Source organism: Schistocerca cancellata, chromosome 4 (assembly GCF_023864275.1).
Source record: "Schistocerca cancellata isolate TAMUIC-IGC-003103 chromosome 4, iqSchCanc2.1, whole genome shotgun sequence".
In the NCBI taxonomy this organism is placed as follows: domain Eukaryota; kingdom Metazoa; phylum Arthropoda; class Insecta; order Orthoptera; family Acrididae; genus Schistocerca; species Schistocerca cancellata.
The window spans coordinates 196723338-196739801 of NC_064629.1; the positions used below are offsets into that span (position 1 = coordinate 196723338).

General features: G+C 38.3%; 1 protein-coding gene across 1 annotated transcript; it reads right to left on the reverse strand.

The window, feature by feature from the left end:
• Positions 1 to 8572: 8572 nt before the first annotated feature.
• Positions 8573 to 12545, reverse strand: LOC126184021 (uncharacterized). The gene is made up of 3 exons (XM_049926374.1): positions 11802 to 12545; positions 10057 to 10215; positions 8573 to 8808 (listed from the first exon to the last, which is right to left on the reverse strand). Exons 1-3 carry the CDS (start codon positions 12466 to 12468, stop codon positions 8573 to 8575), a joined length of 1062 nt encoding a protein of 353 aa, XP_049782331.1. The 5' UTR covers positions 12469 to 12545.
• Positions 12546 to 16464: the final 3919 nt, after the last annotated feature.

Below are 16464 nucleotides of genomic sequence, written 5' to 3' on the forward strand. Positions count from 1 at the left end.
TATAGAAGGGGGCGGACAACTAGAGAGCTCGTGGACTACACCTGAACCGTTTGTGTGCGAGAATTTTACCTCTAAAATAGCTTCTGAACAAAACAATTTCTTTTCTTTAATTGTCTACATGTCTAAAATACTGTAGTCGGAGTAGTTTATGGTATTATTGTTTCACGTTAAACTGCCACAGGTGTGCGACTGACCTGACACGAGTGTTTGCATGCATTTATCGTGAGTAACCCGGCGCGAGTGAGTGTTTTCTTCCGCATGGTACAGCTTCCAGAAAGTCGAATGAAATATGTATTGAAAAAATGTTCAAACGTGTGTGAAATCTTATGGGACTTAACTGCTAAGGTCATCAGTCCCTAAGCTTACACACTACTTAACCTAAATTATCCTAAGGACAAACACACACACCCATGCCCGAGGGAGGACTCGAACCTCCGCCGGGACTAGTCGCACAGTCCGTGACTGCAGCGCCCCTGACCGCTCGGCTAATATGTAAGTAAATGGAATTATTTATGAATATATTTTGTACATCATGTTTGCTTCTCTTGTTAGTCGTAAGCAAGCTTTCAAGGGTTTCTTTTTCTCAATGCAAAATGTCTTAAAATTCTGGCGGAATTACTTTGCGACGACAACGACGACGACGATGACTATAACGACAACGATTATGATAACGATGAATTTGTGAGATGTTTCTCTGAGCTTAAAAATGATAAGATTTTAAAAAGGTCTTTTGCATCTGCAGCCAAAGGGAGCGGACGTCACGTCACCTGCATACCTCTGGTGGAAATAAAGAATGTAAACCGTGCTTACTTGCAGCCATCTCCAACACATTTCGCGGGAATACTTTTGTGAACGTAGTTCATGTGTTGCTCACCCATCAGTTTCTTCTTCTTTATTACATTTTTGTTCTTTATTGAAGTTTCTGCATTTTAGGCGACTGAACAGAGTCTTAGGAATTCATAATTGAATCTCAGACACTGAAGCGTCACGTTCCAAAGAGTAGATTGAAATAATCAGACAACTACATCGAGAGCGACAATAAACATTGAGGTTGCATTGTCGCCTGCTTTCGTACAAAAATAGCCCTTGTCAAAAGACAAAGGCAGTTTTTGTCAAATATTATTTTGACACGGGCTGCTTTTGTAGAAACATCACATTTTTGAGCTGCAGAACTCAAGACAAGGGACGTTTCTGCCATATCTGGTTAGAACAAATTGTGAGTCTCGGTGATGACAACAAGATTGCGCTGAAATCGCGGAAACTATTGAAAAAAACTGGCAAGGATTGTTTTTGTTATGAAGTCTTCAATCTATCTGGTTCTCTAATAAATGTCCTGAGACTTACAGTCTATCACTATAAATTGGGGTGACAAAAGTCATGGTATACCTCCTAATATCGTGTCGGACTTCAATTTTCCTGGCGTAGTGCAGCAACTCGACGTGACATGGACTTCACAAGTCGTTGGAAGTCCCCTGCAGAAATATTGAGCCATGCTGCCTTTATAGCCGACCATAACTGTGAAAGTGTTACTGGTGCAACATTTTGTGCACGAAGTGACCTGTTGATTATGTCCCTCGTCGGGCGATATGGGTAACCAAATCATTTCCTCGAATTGTCCATAATGTTCTTCAAACCGGTCGCAAACAACATTCCGTCGTTGTTACATGAAGTCCATGAATGGTTGCAAATGGTATCCAAGTAGCCGAACGTAACCATTTCCAGTCAGCGATCGGCTCAGTTGGACCAGAGGTCTCAGTTCATTGTATATAAACACAACCCACACCATTACGTAGTCACCAGCAGCTTGCACACAGCCTTGTTGACAACTTGGGTCCATGGCTTCGGGGGGGGGGGGGGTCTGCGCCATACTCGAACAGTACCAACAGAAATCGGGACTCATTTCACTAGGCTACAATTTTTCAGCCATTTAGGGTCCAACCGATATGGTCCCGAGCCCTGAAAAGGCACTACAGGCGATGTCGTGCTGTTAGCAAAAGCTCTTGCGTTTGTCGCGTGCTACGATATCCCATTAACACCAAACTTCGCGGTACTGTCCTAACAGACATGTTTGTCGTACGTTCCACATTGATTGCTGAGGTTACTCTCGGTCGTTAAGTGAAGACCGTCGGTCATTGCATTGCCTGTGGTGAGAGGTAATCCCTGCAATGTGCTATTCTCGGCATACTATTGACACTGTGGATCTGAGCATATGAATTCCCTAAGGATTTCCGAAATAGAATGTCCCCTGAGTTTATCTCCAACTATTAGTCCGCATTCAAAGTCTGGCAATGGCTGATGAATTTTCGATGGCGTTGAGCCACAGTCATGCAATACTTCTTAAGAGAGTAAACAGCCAATTGACTGTATTATGACATTTATCTTCTGTACTATGCAGATTTCGGCTTTTATGGCATTATCAAGTACAATGCTAAAAGTTTTTAGACCATTATTAAGTCATATTTGTAGAGGCAGTCCAAAGTAGGTGAAAAAGTCAAACAGACGAAAAAAAAATCTGTTAATTCCCGTCATGTATCCATAATAACTTTGGAAACTTTTCACATAAATCACCTGCGTGCAAATGACAGGTCCGCCAATGCATTGCTCTTATATACCTTGCATACGCTATAGTACCACCATCTTTATATATGCTATCCCATGACTTTTGTCATCTCACTATAGCTAGTTGAATTTGGGTATCAGACCGAACAGCGAGGTCGTAAGTCCCATCGGATTAGGGAAGGATAAGGAAGGAAGTCGTGCGTGCCCTTTCAAAGGAACCATCCTGGAATTTGCTTGAAGGGATTTAGGGAAATCACGAAAAACCGAAATCAGGATGGCCGGATGTGGGTTTGAACTGTCGTCCTCCCGAATGTGAGTCCAGTGTGCAAACCACTGCGCCACCTCCCTCAGTCTCAGTGTAGTATATCACTAAATTGTGACGATAATGCACTGCGTCAAGATGTGTGCTAGTTATGTGTGGTATCTGACATGCATCATCAGGGCTAGTGATGTTTCTCTCTCTCTCTTTCTCTCTCTCTCTCTCTCTCTCTCTCTCTCTCTCTATCTCTCTCTCTCTCTCTCTCTCTCTCTCTCTCTCTCTCTCTGTGTGTGTGTGTGTGTGTGTGTGTGTGTGTGTGTGTGTGTCGGGTTGAGAGAGTCAGGGGACGCAGCACCTCCTCACACACCTTGGTGATATGCAGTCTCTCTATGTAAAATTATAGGCATTTTTTGAGATGTCGTACTAACACATACGTGGATGCAGGATGTGAATTACTTCGGCATTCCAAAACCAGAGGCCAATATTAATTTACCACATGGCCGATTTACAACATTCATAGCCATCACAGTGCCCCAATATTATTGCGCACTAGTGGTAACTTTCTTCACACATCCACATTCTACACTTGAATAGCTCACTGAAAAAAAAAATGAATTATTAAAAGACGTTTCTTCTTACCCATCTAGAAGGCGAGTTATGATGGCTAGATCGGATGGCAGTTTTGGGAGTAAGGGGAGCATGATCTCGACAACGTGTGCCCTATGTGCCTACTGAGATATCACGTAGCAAGACGAATTAAGTTGTACATGAATGAAATTTTATTTTATTTCAGTATTGCTTTCTGGCATGACGATGTAAAAGATGGACACAGAGCATGCTTCGTAATGCTTACAGACCTCGTGTTGACGGTTTGGTGAGTAGTTAAGGTTTGTCTTTGTTTCTAGAGCACGTCATAGTAACGCCAGTGGAGTAGTACAATATTTTCTCCGTATGCGTAGAGTAAATACTTTAGTTATAAATTGGAGATTAACATTCAAAAGTAGATCAATGATATGCAGCATGACGTGATAGCTCCTCCTATGCAACAGTATTTCCTCGTTATATAATTAAAACCATTGACAGGTAGATAATAGTCTGCATTTGATGCACTGGTTCTTTTTTCTTAGAAATTGTATCTTATTCCCATTTTCATACGTCTTTACTTTTTATACTAGCAGTAACAGATTGGTACCTTATGTTTCTTAGAAAGGTCCGCGTCTTTGTATCACGGTATATTTCTTTACTTTGTTCTATTTCTATGCATTTACAACTTTTGTAAGGACGCTCGCCATAGCTCTTGTGCTTCTTTCATCTGTTAGTTTTTATTACAAGCTGACGTCAGTAAATATGACTTTGTTCATTCGTTTTTTATTTGCATTGTGATTATGTATTATTTTTTGTTTAGCTTTTAATATAGCCATTTTCAGCTACAACGATGTACAGCGTCAGTGTTGCTACTATTTTGCTAACTGATAACAGCCAATACATCTTCGTTTATCGGTTTTTATTTTACATTTTAAAGTTTGTAACTAATTATTTTGTTGTTGAACTACATACTCATATCTAGTACTTCTCATAAATAAAATTCACTATAAATCTTGACGAAGTACGTCATCATATTTGCTACTACTTTGCCACCTGACGGTAGCCATGCAGCTTTTTCTTTTCTGTCCTCGTTATAAACTAAAAAATCTTTTGCAGTCTTGCTTCCTGTTATAATTTTATCATGTATATTTGCCCATTGTATTTTTATGATTTAATTTTTAGGACTCTGTTGTGAATTACGAAGAGGTATGGCGCCACCATCACTGCTATGCTGACATCTGGCATGAATGTTCACCTGTAAGTTTCATGTTAAAGATTTTTTCACTGGTCTGCTAACGATTGTTATGTATACATCTTGTAAGCTTTATATCTACGTGCAGCATCATGCTGCTAGGCATGTTTTTGCCTGAAGCACCTTGTGTGAACAACTGAGCTTTGTTCTTGTAGTTCACTGCTCTGATTCGGTTTTGTAATTTCCATGTAAAAAATCGTTCAAATGGCTCTGAGCACTATGGGACTTAACAGCTGTGGTCATCAGTCCCCTAGAACTTAGAACTACTTAAACCTAACTAACCTAAGGACATCACACACATCCATGCCCGAGGCAGGATTCGAACCTGAGACCGTAGCACTCGCGCGGTCCCGGACTGCGCGCCTAGAACCGCGAGACCACCGCGGCCGGCAATTTCCATGTATCTTTGGCACTTTATCACAGATATCTAAAGACTGCAAAGTCCGAAATACATCATATTACGAGCAATAAAGTCATTATATTTTCAAACATGATTTTTTAATTGTGACCAGTCCAGCCTTTATATAGTGCTACTGTTTATTTTCAACATGTCTGTGAGCCTCTTACACGATTTTATGTGGCAACTGTCACATCAGCTCTATGAATGTGGACCCGAGGTATAAATGCGAGTGGCTGACGTTTCCTTGGTCACTTATTGCTTGAACGATTAAAAACATTTTCTATAGATTGTAAATCAGAATTTCTTAACTTTCTAAATAGACCCAAATATGTTCGTAAAATGTGTTACTGCTGTTGAGAAAACCACTACAGCGTTCTCGTTGTTTGCCTTTAAGTGACGGACCTGCGCTCCTTTAATTTACTTTCTATTATTTCATGTTGTATAGTATCAGTTTACCGTATGAGGTGACTTATGTTTCAGAATTTTTGCTAAGAATCCAGTAACTGAGCAAATATGTGTTTTAGTGAACAGGAAATTCTAAGAGTAATGTGTGTGTCAAATCTACAGCGTTGGTGACTGTATTGAATTTGTACTGAAAAAAGCACTGGAAATGAATGTGAATTGTTGTAAGAGGTGTCTTTTTCAGTGAGAGAGACTATTTTTTACAACAGGCACAGTTTTTGTGAACTGTATGGTATTCATTTTTTAGATTTTTGTGTTATTATGCGCCACGTCGTAGTAATAAAATTGGTGTCCTCTTCTCAGTGACATAACAAACTTCCATTCAGTAAGCATAGTTTCAAGAAACGTAGTGACCCCATCCATTCACGACAATATTAGCAGTTGAGCAAGTTTTACAGCCAAATCTCATTATATAATTGGTAATGTGAAAACTATGACAGAGGCATACAAGAACAAATTTAATCAAAGCATGTAAGAAAGATAATGAAGTAACAGCTTGCTGAATACACTGAAACTTTAATACTACTTTAATACTGATGTGCCACCAAAATAATAATGTGTTTTACAAATATATTTTCTTCATTTACCTTCAGCATGAGATTCATGAAATTACTAAACCAAAAGAACGGTAATTTTTCTCTTACAAAACTGATAAACTCATGTTATAAATGATTTTAACATTATTTTTCTACCTTAGATATTGGTCTAATTATTTGGTGCTAAAAGTCATTTAATGAAAGATTACTTTTTTGATTTTTGTCCTGAGTCTTGCAAGCAACACAGTATAAGAAAATCTACATATATTCTTGATGATCGTTATATTAGCTAGAAAAGATATACTTTTTATTCTGCATATATATACATTAAATATGTACTGCAGATGTGAAGACATACCTGCAAAAGTTTCTAGAAATAGCAGCTGTTTTCTCTGACCGAGGAACTTTACTAGTTATCTATGAACGTTTTTATCTCTGTTTTGCTTATGTAAAAAATATTGCGGATATAATTTTAGTTAATACTGCAGAAAATCCTGGCACTACGTTTATGGTAGCATCTTAACGCAAACACTAATTATTGTTCATAATGAAATGAATAATGTAGAAATTGCACTTAGTAGGATATGTTATTACATCTCACTCCACCGAACTGTGTCAGTCATGGGGATCTACGGTCTTAGTAGGGTTGGGTTGTTTGGGGGAGGAGGCCAAACACCGAGGTTATCGGTCTCATCGGATTAGGGAATGATGCGGAAGGAAGTCGGCCATGCCCTTTCAAAGGAACCATCGCAACATTTGCCTGGAGCGATTTAGGAAAATCAACGAAAACCTAAATCAGGATGGCCAGATGCGGGATTGAACCGTTATCCTCCCGAATGCGAGTCCAGTGTGCTACCCACTGCGTTACCTCACTTGGTCTACAGTCTTAGTACGAATATTAATTTGCTCTGTGATAGCCCTCAGCATATGCTGCAGAGGCCTTCCAGCTTTTATTTAGATATGTTATTGCTTACCAGTTGCCTAAAAAGCAATAAGAAAATAATTACACAAAAGAGTTTTTGTTCAAGGTATTGATCCTTTATTTAATGAAAAACATACAGATATAATATAATATTATAAGAAAAAACTAATTAGAAAAAATACAGCTCAAAGTGAAATTTCCAATTCCATAAGTATTTTCACAAATATATCAAGGATAACTAGTTTCTATATATGAACAAGTGTCAAACTATATGTTTTACACATTGTTAGCAAACTTATAGCAGTACAGGTGCTCAGCAACTTCTGTTTTTAGAAGAGTCATAGAAAAATGATTACTGGTAAGTAGAACTGTGTAATACTAAAATTTCATTAGTTATCTTTTAGGATTCATAGTAATATACACATGATATATTTAGAGGAAACACATTACCCACAAATTTATCTTTATCCAATTAGAAATTTATCAGTATATTCGGTTATACCATAAAGGGCTATAATTAACTGTCATGTATGATACTGTATGTAATATAGACGCTAAACACTCGTTTCTCACATTGTATAAAAATGGTATTGACACCAATTTTTTACTTAATTCTCACAAAAATTTTACAAGTCACTTGTAACAACCAATAAATTGATAATTCATGTAATCATACCCAATTGTAGCACAGAAACTACACAGCTACATCAGTCAGATATTATCTATCACATCCAAAGGTCAATTACATGGTTACAACAGTCTATTTAACTGAAATATCTACTTCTATTTCCAACTATAATTTTCTATAATTCCCTCTTCTACCTACAATAATTCTACAATAACAATAATCTAACAGCAGTTACAACTCCAATACAAGTTTCCATATTAAGCTTGTTCATCAAACAGTAATGTATTCTGTCAAAATTCTAGTAACATAGCAATTCTGTATCATATGTTTCCTGCTGTAAATGAACATTTTACTTAGGTTTTTAATTCATTAACTGGTATGAGTGAAGCACACATGTTAAAATCACAAGTATTTTACACAGCAGTGGAAAATGATGTAACCACTGTTGAAAGATCCCTGTACAATATAAATCACAATAACTATGGTTGGAGAACCTTCTTATTCATACCCACCACAGAATGCAGGTACCGGGCAATAAGTATACATTAGTATAAAATGCTACACGTCATCTTAATAAACAACTAGTTGACGCTGTAGACACCTGGTAGATTACTTTCAGATGGCTGATCACTTTTTCTACTTGATAAATATTCTATCGTCATCTGAAAAGCTTTCAATCAATCTTTACACTACAAAACTCTACTCACAGTGTAAAAATGAATTTTTCATGTTTAAATTTAAAAAAATAACGCATAAAAATGCTATGACTATCTCTGTTGGAAACCTGAGTCAGACACCACATGCATGCTTACATAAATCTCTGAACCGCCTCCTGTGTGGTAAATAAGGTTACGTACATTATTTTAGAGGCCATAATTTGCCAAAATGTCTAAAATACAAATAAAATTTCCCATGATGTTGAGACAGGATGAGTGAAAAGAGTCATCATGTTGCTAAATTTGCATCCATCTATTTGTCGTTATCGACATTTGCATCTTCACCGAGCTTTTCGTTGTCCTGAACGACATTTCCATCATCATTCTCTTCATGCAAATTCGAACGATCCATTTCATCTTTTATGGTGGCAGCGGCAGCCTCAGTGGAAACATTTTTGTCTTGTATCCCTGTTGCTATTTCATGTAACCCATCTTCCTCTGGCAACTGTTGAGTCAATGTAGGCTTTTCTTGCTTTTGCAGATAGTTTTCTGAAAAAAAGAAACCACAAGTCTAGTGTACATCACAGTTATTGTAATAAATGGCGTGTCGAATCTGTGGGTAAATATACAAAAAATATATTAACTGTAAGACACTTTGGGAATACACTGTGTAAAGCTGCCTATAGCATACTGTACTTATTTTCTCATAATTACACATTATAAGGTTCTTTCAAGACTGAAAAACAAGTGACGCCCGCCAGTTATTATCATTCTTGTGAGAAACTCAATTTTGTTCTCTCTGAGTCACAAGTCAAACATAGAAGATTTTACGGACTTTCAACAAATCATTTGCCACACGTAACTCACTGACAACTGGTTTACCATAGCACAGCTAGTAAGATTACATACAATGAAAAAAGTTAAGCTTAGTAGAAAAAAAATGAATTGCAAGTAAACAAATATTTCTCAGGTGCTGTATGCTCCATAATGCTGTAAATTGTTGAAATTTCCGTTTATGTTGTATCGTGAACTGCAGCAAAAATATAAATAAAGTATGTTGACGTGGATCTGTGATTCATGAATTAATACCATTCACGTATGGAAATTTATATTTTGTGCAGATTATTTCTGATTCACTGAGGAATTCTGAGTTTCCAAAATACAGATGAACATAGAAGCTTGACAATTATGACTGTGCCCAGTTTCATTAACATTTACTTACTGGAAATTTAGATATTTTCCTTAACCTGAATTAGAAATTTATGCACGTGGCTGCAACTAATGAGTGCAAGTCAGTAGCTAGCAGTACCATTTCAAATAGGGACAGCACCACTTACTGAGTGACAGCAGATATTTCATACTGCTTTTAATATAATTCATCTGTTTAAATGTTGTATAAAGTATTTGCTATTGTATATTGCAGAAAAGCAAACAAAGAAATTTGGTTGTTTTTCACTAACTATGGACATTACTTCACATCATTGTAATTGCATCACAGAACAGAAAAATCGAGCTGAATGTGTATAAAACATAGGAAATAGTGTTAAATACACAATGCTGAAAGGGAAATACTTAACACCGAAATGCGCAGACAAAATGTCAGTTCTGGTTTCACAACACAATTGACTTGACGGGCAACATAAAATACAAATAAAATTCCTCATGACGTTGAGTGCAGGATGCATGACAAGACTCGCCATGTTGCTAAATTTGCATTAATCTAGTTGTCGTTATCAACATTTGCATCTGCATAAAGCTTTTCATTGTCCTGAACTACATTGCCCTTATTATTCTTACCTTGTATATTCAAACGTTCCATTGCCTTTTCGATGGTTGCATCAGCAGCCTGGGTGGAAACATTTTCGTTTTGTATTCCAGTCGCTATTTCATGTAACTCATGTTCCTCTGGCAACTGTTGAGTCAATGTATGCTTTTTGCGCTTTTGCAGATGTTTTTCTGAAAAAAAAAAAGAAACGCACAGGATTAACTTATGTCACAGTTATTGCAATAAATGGCATATAAAATCTGTGGGCAAATATAGCAAAAATATACTAACTGCAAGACACTTCAAAGACACAGTTTGTAAAGCCGCCTATGACGTACTGTACTTATTTTCCCATAATGACACATTATTAGGTCCGTTCAAGACTGATAAACAAGTGAGGACTGGCAGCTATTATCATTCTTGTGAGCAACTCCATTACTTTCTGTATGAATTGCTTATCAAACACAGACCTCTAACAAATCCTTTACTACAGGTAACTCACTGATAACTAGTTTAGTACATCACACCTAGTAAGACTGCATAGAATGAAAAAGTTTAAGCATAGAATAAAAAAATAAAATTACAAGTAAATAAATATTTCTCAGATTCTCTATGCTCTGCAATGCTGTTAAATTATTGTATTTTCCTTTTATATTCTTCCTGGGCTGTATCAAAGAATTAAATGAAGTATGTTGATGTGCCTCTGTGACTCATGAACTAGTAACATTCATGTGTGAAAATTCATATTTTGTGCGAATTATTTGTTAATCACTGAGGGATTTTGAGTTCCCAAAATAAAGCTTAACATAGAGGCTTGACAATTATGACTTTTCACAGTTTCATTAAGGTTTCCTAACTGGAAATTCAGATATTTTCATTAACTTGAATTAGCAATTCATGTACGGTATGTAGCTGGAACTATTAGTGCAATTTCAAATTAGGTACCACTTACTGAGTGGTAATAGGTAGCATGGTATTTTAATAAGTACAAGTCCACAACTAGTAGTGCAGTTTAAAATTAGATACCACTTACTGTGTGATGGCAGGTATTTTGTTATATGTTTTCATATTGTCTCTAACAGAACTTATCTCTGTAAATGTTAGATAAAGTATTGTTGTTACACGTTGCAGAAAAGCAAACGAATATCATAAATAAGTAACATGGTGGTTTTTCACTAAATATGAACATAACTTCATATCATTGTAATTTCGTCTCAGAGGTGAAAACTAGAGGTGAATGAGTGTAAAATATAGGAAATAGTATACTCAATTTTGAAAGAGAGAGACAAACTGGAATGCGCAGGAAATATCAGTTTCTGGGTTATGATGCAGTTCTTTCAGAATAACACACTACAAAGATAAGAAATATATACTTTACGATTCTTAGTTTGCTTTAGTATTTTGAAATCGTAAGTGTGCATTTCTTCAGTCTGAATCACACTCGGAAGCGATTAGTACATCTTGCGAATCCAAAATCATAAAGCAGACTTAGAAATCATACCACATTCTCTCAAAAATACAAATTTCTTTAGTGATTAAGGAAGGTTTTCAGCGATCACATAACACAACTACTTCAAATCTTGTTGGCGAAAATGTATTCACTAGTTGTCTCCAGGTAGTAGCATCGAAATTTACTAGTCTGGCAGATCTCTAGTGCAAGTCATGAATATAATAATACAATTTCGGGAAGCGTTACAAAGACATCCACAGATAATATGTAGCGTAATATGCTTAAATTGTTATCTGATAATTTTCAAAAGCATTATATTATACTCACTGGGGCCTGTGGTGACACTTTCACCGGCTGTGTGTGGTGCTGCATGTGATGTGTCCTGCTCACCTGTGGATCTGGACTTTGATGGACGCTGATGTGAACGCCCTGACTGTTTGTGCGACTGCTTTGAGCGCTTGCGTTTTGGAACACCTCGGGGTCGTTCCATGTGAACAAGTTCTGGCTCTCTGTGAAACTCACTGTACTCTCTCCACTGAGGAATGACATCGTATAGTGTGTCATCAATTACCATGAATTCCCCAGGCTGGCCATTTATGATATCTACAAGCACACGTGTATAAAGTTGTTCTTGCAACATCATAGCTTGCTGGAGTAGATAACGATAAAACGACTGGGTTGGATATGGATTATCTGGGTGCATTGGTGGATGGACATCAGGGAGTGGAGGGTAGAAATGTGGCACACCACCTCCGAATGAAAGAGGATTTGGCATTTCATCGAAGTTTGCAGGATTGCAGATAATACCATCTGGGAAGTAAAGCTCAACATGGATCAAGCGCGGAGGTTGACCGGCCACAGATGGATCCGTTTGTGCATCAGGAGGGTTAACAAGTATATCAAACCCAATCTGATATCTGAGGTAGTATGGAAGCCAAGGAAAGTAGCACATAACTGCGTTCGATCCTAATTCATTGCCAGGCTCAGACGACATAATGCCCTGTAGAGTGATCCAACTGACACTATGAAACCGACTGGAACTCGAGCAAAGCACTAAGACGCCCTTCGAATAGCTAAGACTAGTCGCACTATTCACCGAGGTCTCACTGAAACTGAATGTCAACTGCGTTCTTCGTACTGTAGGAGGAGTCGTATAGTGGGGGCTCATGGGCAGTAGTGGGAGAAGTCGTGGTGGGAGAAGCTACATGGTGGGGGAAGCTACAGGGTGGGGCAAGCTCAGGCAGGGCCCCCAGAACAACGCCAACACATGCTTTGTAGTGTCCATATCCAATCCCATAATAATCTTGACTGTAAAAATCAGTCAAGTTGTCGGTCAGCTTAATTGGCAGTGGTCGATAGTCAAAAAAAGTGAAATTTATTGACCAAATTGCAAACCGAAACAATTTATTGGGAGTAAAAAGACTGAATATATTTAATTAGACTCTTCTGTTCGTTTTAGGAATCCATTACACGTACAGCTGGATTATTATCTTACCTTGGATTATTTTTAAGCTGTCTATATTACAAAGAAATAACATTGCAGCAAGTGCGCACGTATCTGTATGTACTCGTATATAAACATATGAAAACAGGGTTGTTTCCATTACGGAATTGGACCGGCTTTCTGTGAAATTTTGTGCAACACAGAAAGTAAGGTAATTTTCTACGATAAATGAAACGTATCTACAATATACCGTGCCACTATAAACAAACTGAAATACACAAAAATACAACTGTATCATTTTCTTTTACTTTTTATATGATGAGACTAAAAGCAAATAGAAACCAAAAATTCACAAAAGCAAATTAGCAGTTATTTATCCTTGACAAAATAACGTCTTAGGAAAAATACATACTTTTAATTCGTGGTGATTATTTTACTTTTTTGTTGGAGTAATTAGTGGATTTCCCACCAGCAGTAAAACAAAGGACAGTCACATAATACTGATATTCTAAAGAACACAGTGCACTATCTCTTCATGGTGCATAAATAACTGTGACACGAACGTGTCTAGTTGTATGCAATGGCTATAATTGGCTCAGTGGAATAAGAGGAAAAATTAGTCTGTTAATGCTATAAACAAATATTGAATCAACTCTTCAGAAACAGTTGCTGTTTTGACCTCGAAATCGTTTCAAGTGATAGCTGCTATAGTTTCTTTAATAATGTCTCCCTGTAAAAGCGAATTGATGGCCACTTTAATATGCTATTCATTTCTTGAAATTAGTCTGGATTTTCAGACGAGCATGCGGTAACCATTGACAGTTGGTGCTGTTATAGTCTTCAGTCCGAAGACTTGTTTGATGCAGCTTTCCGTGCTACTCTATCCTGTGCAAGCCTCTTCATCTCCGAATAACTGCTGCAACCTACATCCTTCTGAATCTGCTTACTACATTCATCTCTCGGTCTCCCTCTACGATTTTTAGCCCCCACACTTCCCTCAAATACTAAACTGGTGATCCCTTGGTGTCTCAGAATGTGTCCTATCAACATATCCCTACTTTTAGTTAAGATGTAGCACAAATTTCTTGTCTTCCCAATTCCAATTGGCATCTCCTCATTAGTTACTCGATCAGCCTGTCTAATCATCAGGATTACTCTGTAACACCACATTTCAAAACTTACATTCTCTTCTCGTCCAAACTGTTTATCAGCCACGTTTTGCTTCCGTACAAGGCTACACTCCACACAAATAGCTGCAGAAAAGACTTCCTAACATTTAAGTCTATATTCGATGTTAACAAATTTCTCTTCTTAGTAAACGCTTTTCTAACAATTGCCAGCCTACATTTTATATCCTCTATAATTCTTCCAGAATCAGTTGTTTTGCTGCCGAAATAGCAAAACTAATCTACTATTATTAGTGTGTCGTTTCCTGATCTCATTCCCTCAGCAACTTCTGATTTAACTCGACTACATTCCATTATCCTTGTTTTGCTTTTGTTGATGTTCATCTTATTTTCTCCTTTCGAAACACAGCCCATCCCTTTCAACTACTCTTCCAAGTCCTTTGCTGTTTCTAAAAGAATTCCAGGACCATAGACAAACCTCATCGTTTCTCAGTTCTTCTCCCTGCACTTTAATTGCTACTCCAAATGTTTCTTTGGTTTCCTTTACTGCTTGCTCATTGTGAGGATAGAATAACATCGGGGACGCGTTACAAACCTTTGCGATCTTGCTTTGTATTGCCCCTGCCTGTGCTTCAGTTTAACCTTTCTAGTGGATGAAATGAAATGAGCGTATGGCATCGTTGGCCGGGAGGCTCCAACAGGGGATGTTCGGCCGCCAAGTGCAAGTCTTATTTCAGTCGACGCCACATTGGGCGACTTGCGCGCCAGTGATGAGGATGAAATGATGACGAGGGCAACACAACGCCCAATCCCTGGGCGAAGAAAATCTCCAAACCGGCCGGGAATCGAACCCGTGCCAGTTTGCATGGGAGGCAAGCACGTTACCACCCAGCTAAGCAGGCTGACATCTAGTCGATAATAATCATTACAATTTGTTCGTCATTGCTCTCTTTCCTTTCTGATCAAGGGTTGGACGAGCTAACAGAACCCTTGTTTATATCACACAGTTGTTCCATTTGTCTTCTCCTGCAGCAAGTTTAATTATAGTAGGCTACCTCGCATTTCCATGTGTGTGTTTATGGGAATATATGCAAGACTTTACCAGATCTGTCCAACTTCTGGTCTGCAGAAGTCCCATTTTGCCTCCTACAACCCTTTAATCAATAATCAGAAACCCTGCTAGAAGAGGTGATGTCTGAAGCTGGCCACGGCCAAGAAAGCGGAAGACTATCAGGTAAGGTTAAACGTGCTGGGTTGGAGCATAAGTTCATAGCGTAAAAAAAAAAAACAAAAAAAGCCACACAACAGATACATATAGCAGAGACTTTAGTCGTCAATAATATATTCTGCTTCACCATCTTCAATAGTCTGTCAACGCTGAGGTAACCTTACGATTCTGCGACTGTAGAGATCACTTGGTTTTGAGCCGAAGAACTCATCGAGCCAAGTTCGGAGCGCATTTTCATCAAAATGGTTCAAATGGCTCTGAGCACTATGGGACTTAACTGCTGAGGTCATCAGTCCCCTAGAACTTAGAACTACTTAAACCTAACTAACCTAAGGACATCACACACATCCATGCCTGAGGCAGGATTCGAACCTGCGACCGTTGCGGTCGCGCGGTTCCAGACTGTAGCGCCTAGAACCGGCCGGCGCATTTTCATCCAAAAAGGTTGTTCCATAGAGAGTGGAAAATGTGAAAATCAGAGAGCGCAAGATCAAGTGAATAAGGTGGGTGCGGAATGACTTCCCAACCCAGCTCCTGCATAGGTTATGTGTCTGTCTGGCAGAATAAGAGCGGGCATTATTGTGGAGTAGCATCACTTCACGCAGTCTTCCTGGGCGTTGTTCTTGGATTGCGTCTGTAAGACGTCTCAGTTGTTTACAATAACATTCAGCAGTGATAGTTCGACCTCGGGGAAGCAGTTGGTAGTATACCACACTGTCGCTTTCCACAATCGGTATAAGATTATCTTTTGTGGATGCGTGCAGGTCTCTGGACGAGGAGTTGCTGCTTTGTTTGGGCTCATTTATCCCTTTATTTTCCTTATGTTAGCATAAAGAGACCATTATCATCACTAGTAACGATACAGGATAGAAACAATTAGTGTTGTTCACGAGCCAACTGTAGACGAGCATGCAGAGATGCATATATGACCACCAGCTGACATTTGTGATTTCGGCTTAGAGCATTTGGTACCCATACACCCGATTTTTGAACATTCTCCATAGGATGGAACTATCGCACGGTGGTGGTATGATCACAGTTGATCACAATTGCCATTTGTAGAGTACACTAACATGGATCATTGTGGGTTAATGCATTTAAACGATCTTCATCAAACCCCGAATGTCTTCCTGAACATGGAGAGTCACTAATGTCAAAACGATCCTCCTTAAAACGAGACCGAGCGAGGTG

What these genes read in the sequence shown, in the direction of transcription:
- LOC126184021 (XM_049926374.1), bottom strand. Translation starts at nt 12,468, where the DNA reads ATGTCGTCTGAGCCTGGCAATGAATTAGGATCGAACGCAGTTATGTGC. An exon ending in AAGTGTCACCACAGGCCCCA is followed by an intron (nt 10,216 to 11,801) that starts GTGAGTATAATA and finishes TTTTTTTTTCAG; the next exon opens with AAAAACATCTGCAAAAGCGC. An exon ending in GGAACGTTTGAATATACAAG is followed by an intron (nt 8,809 to 10,056) that starts GTAAGAATAATA and finishes TCTTTTTTTCAG; the next exon opens with AAAACTATCTGCAAAAGCAA.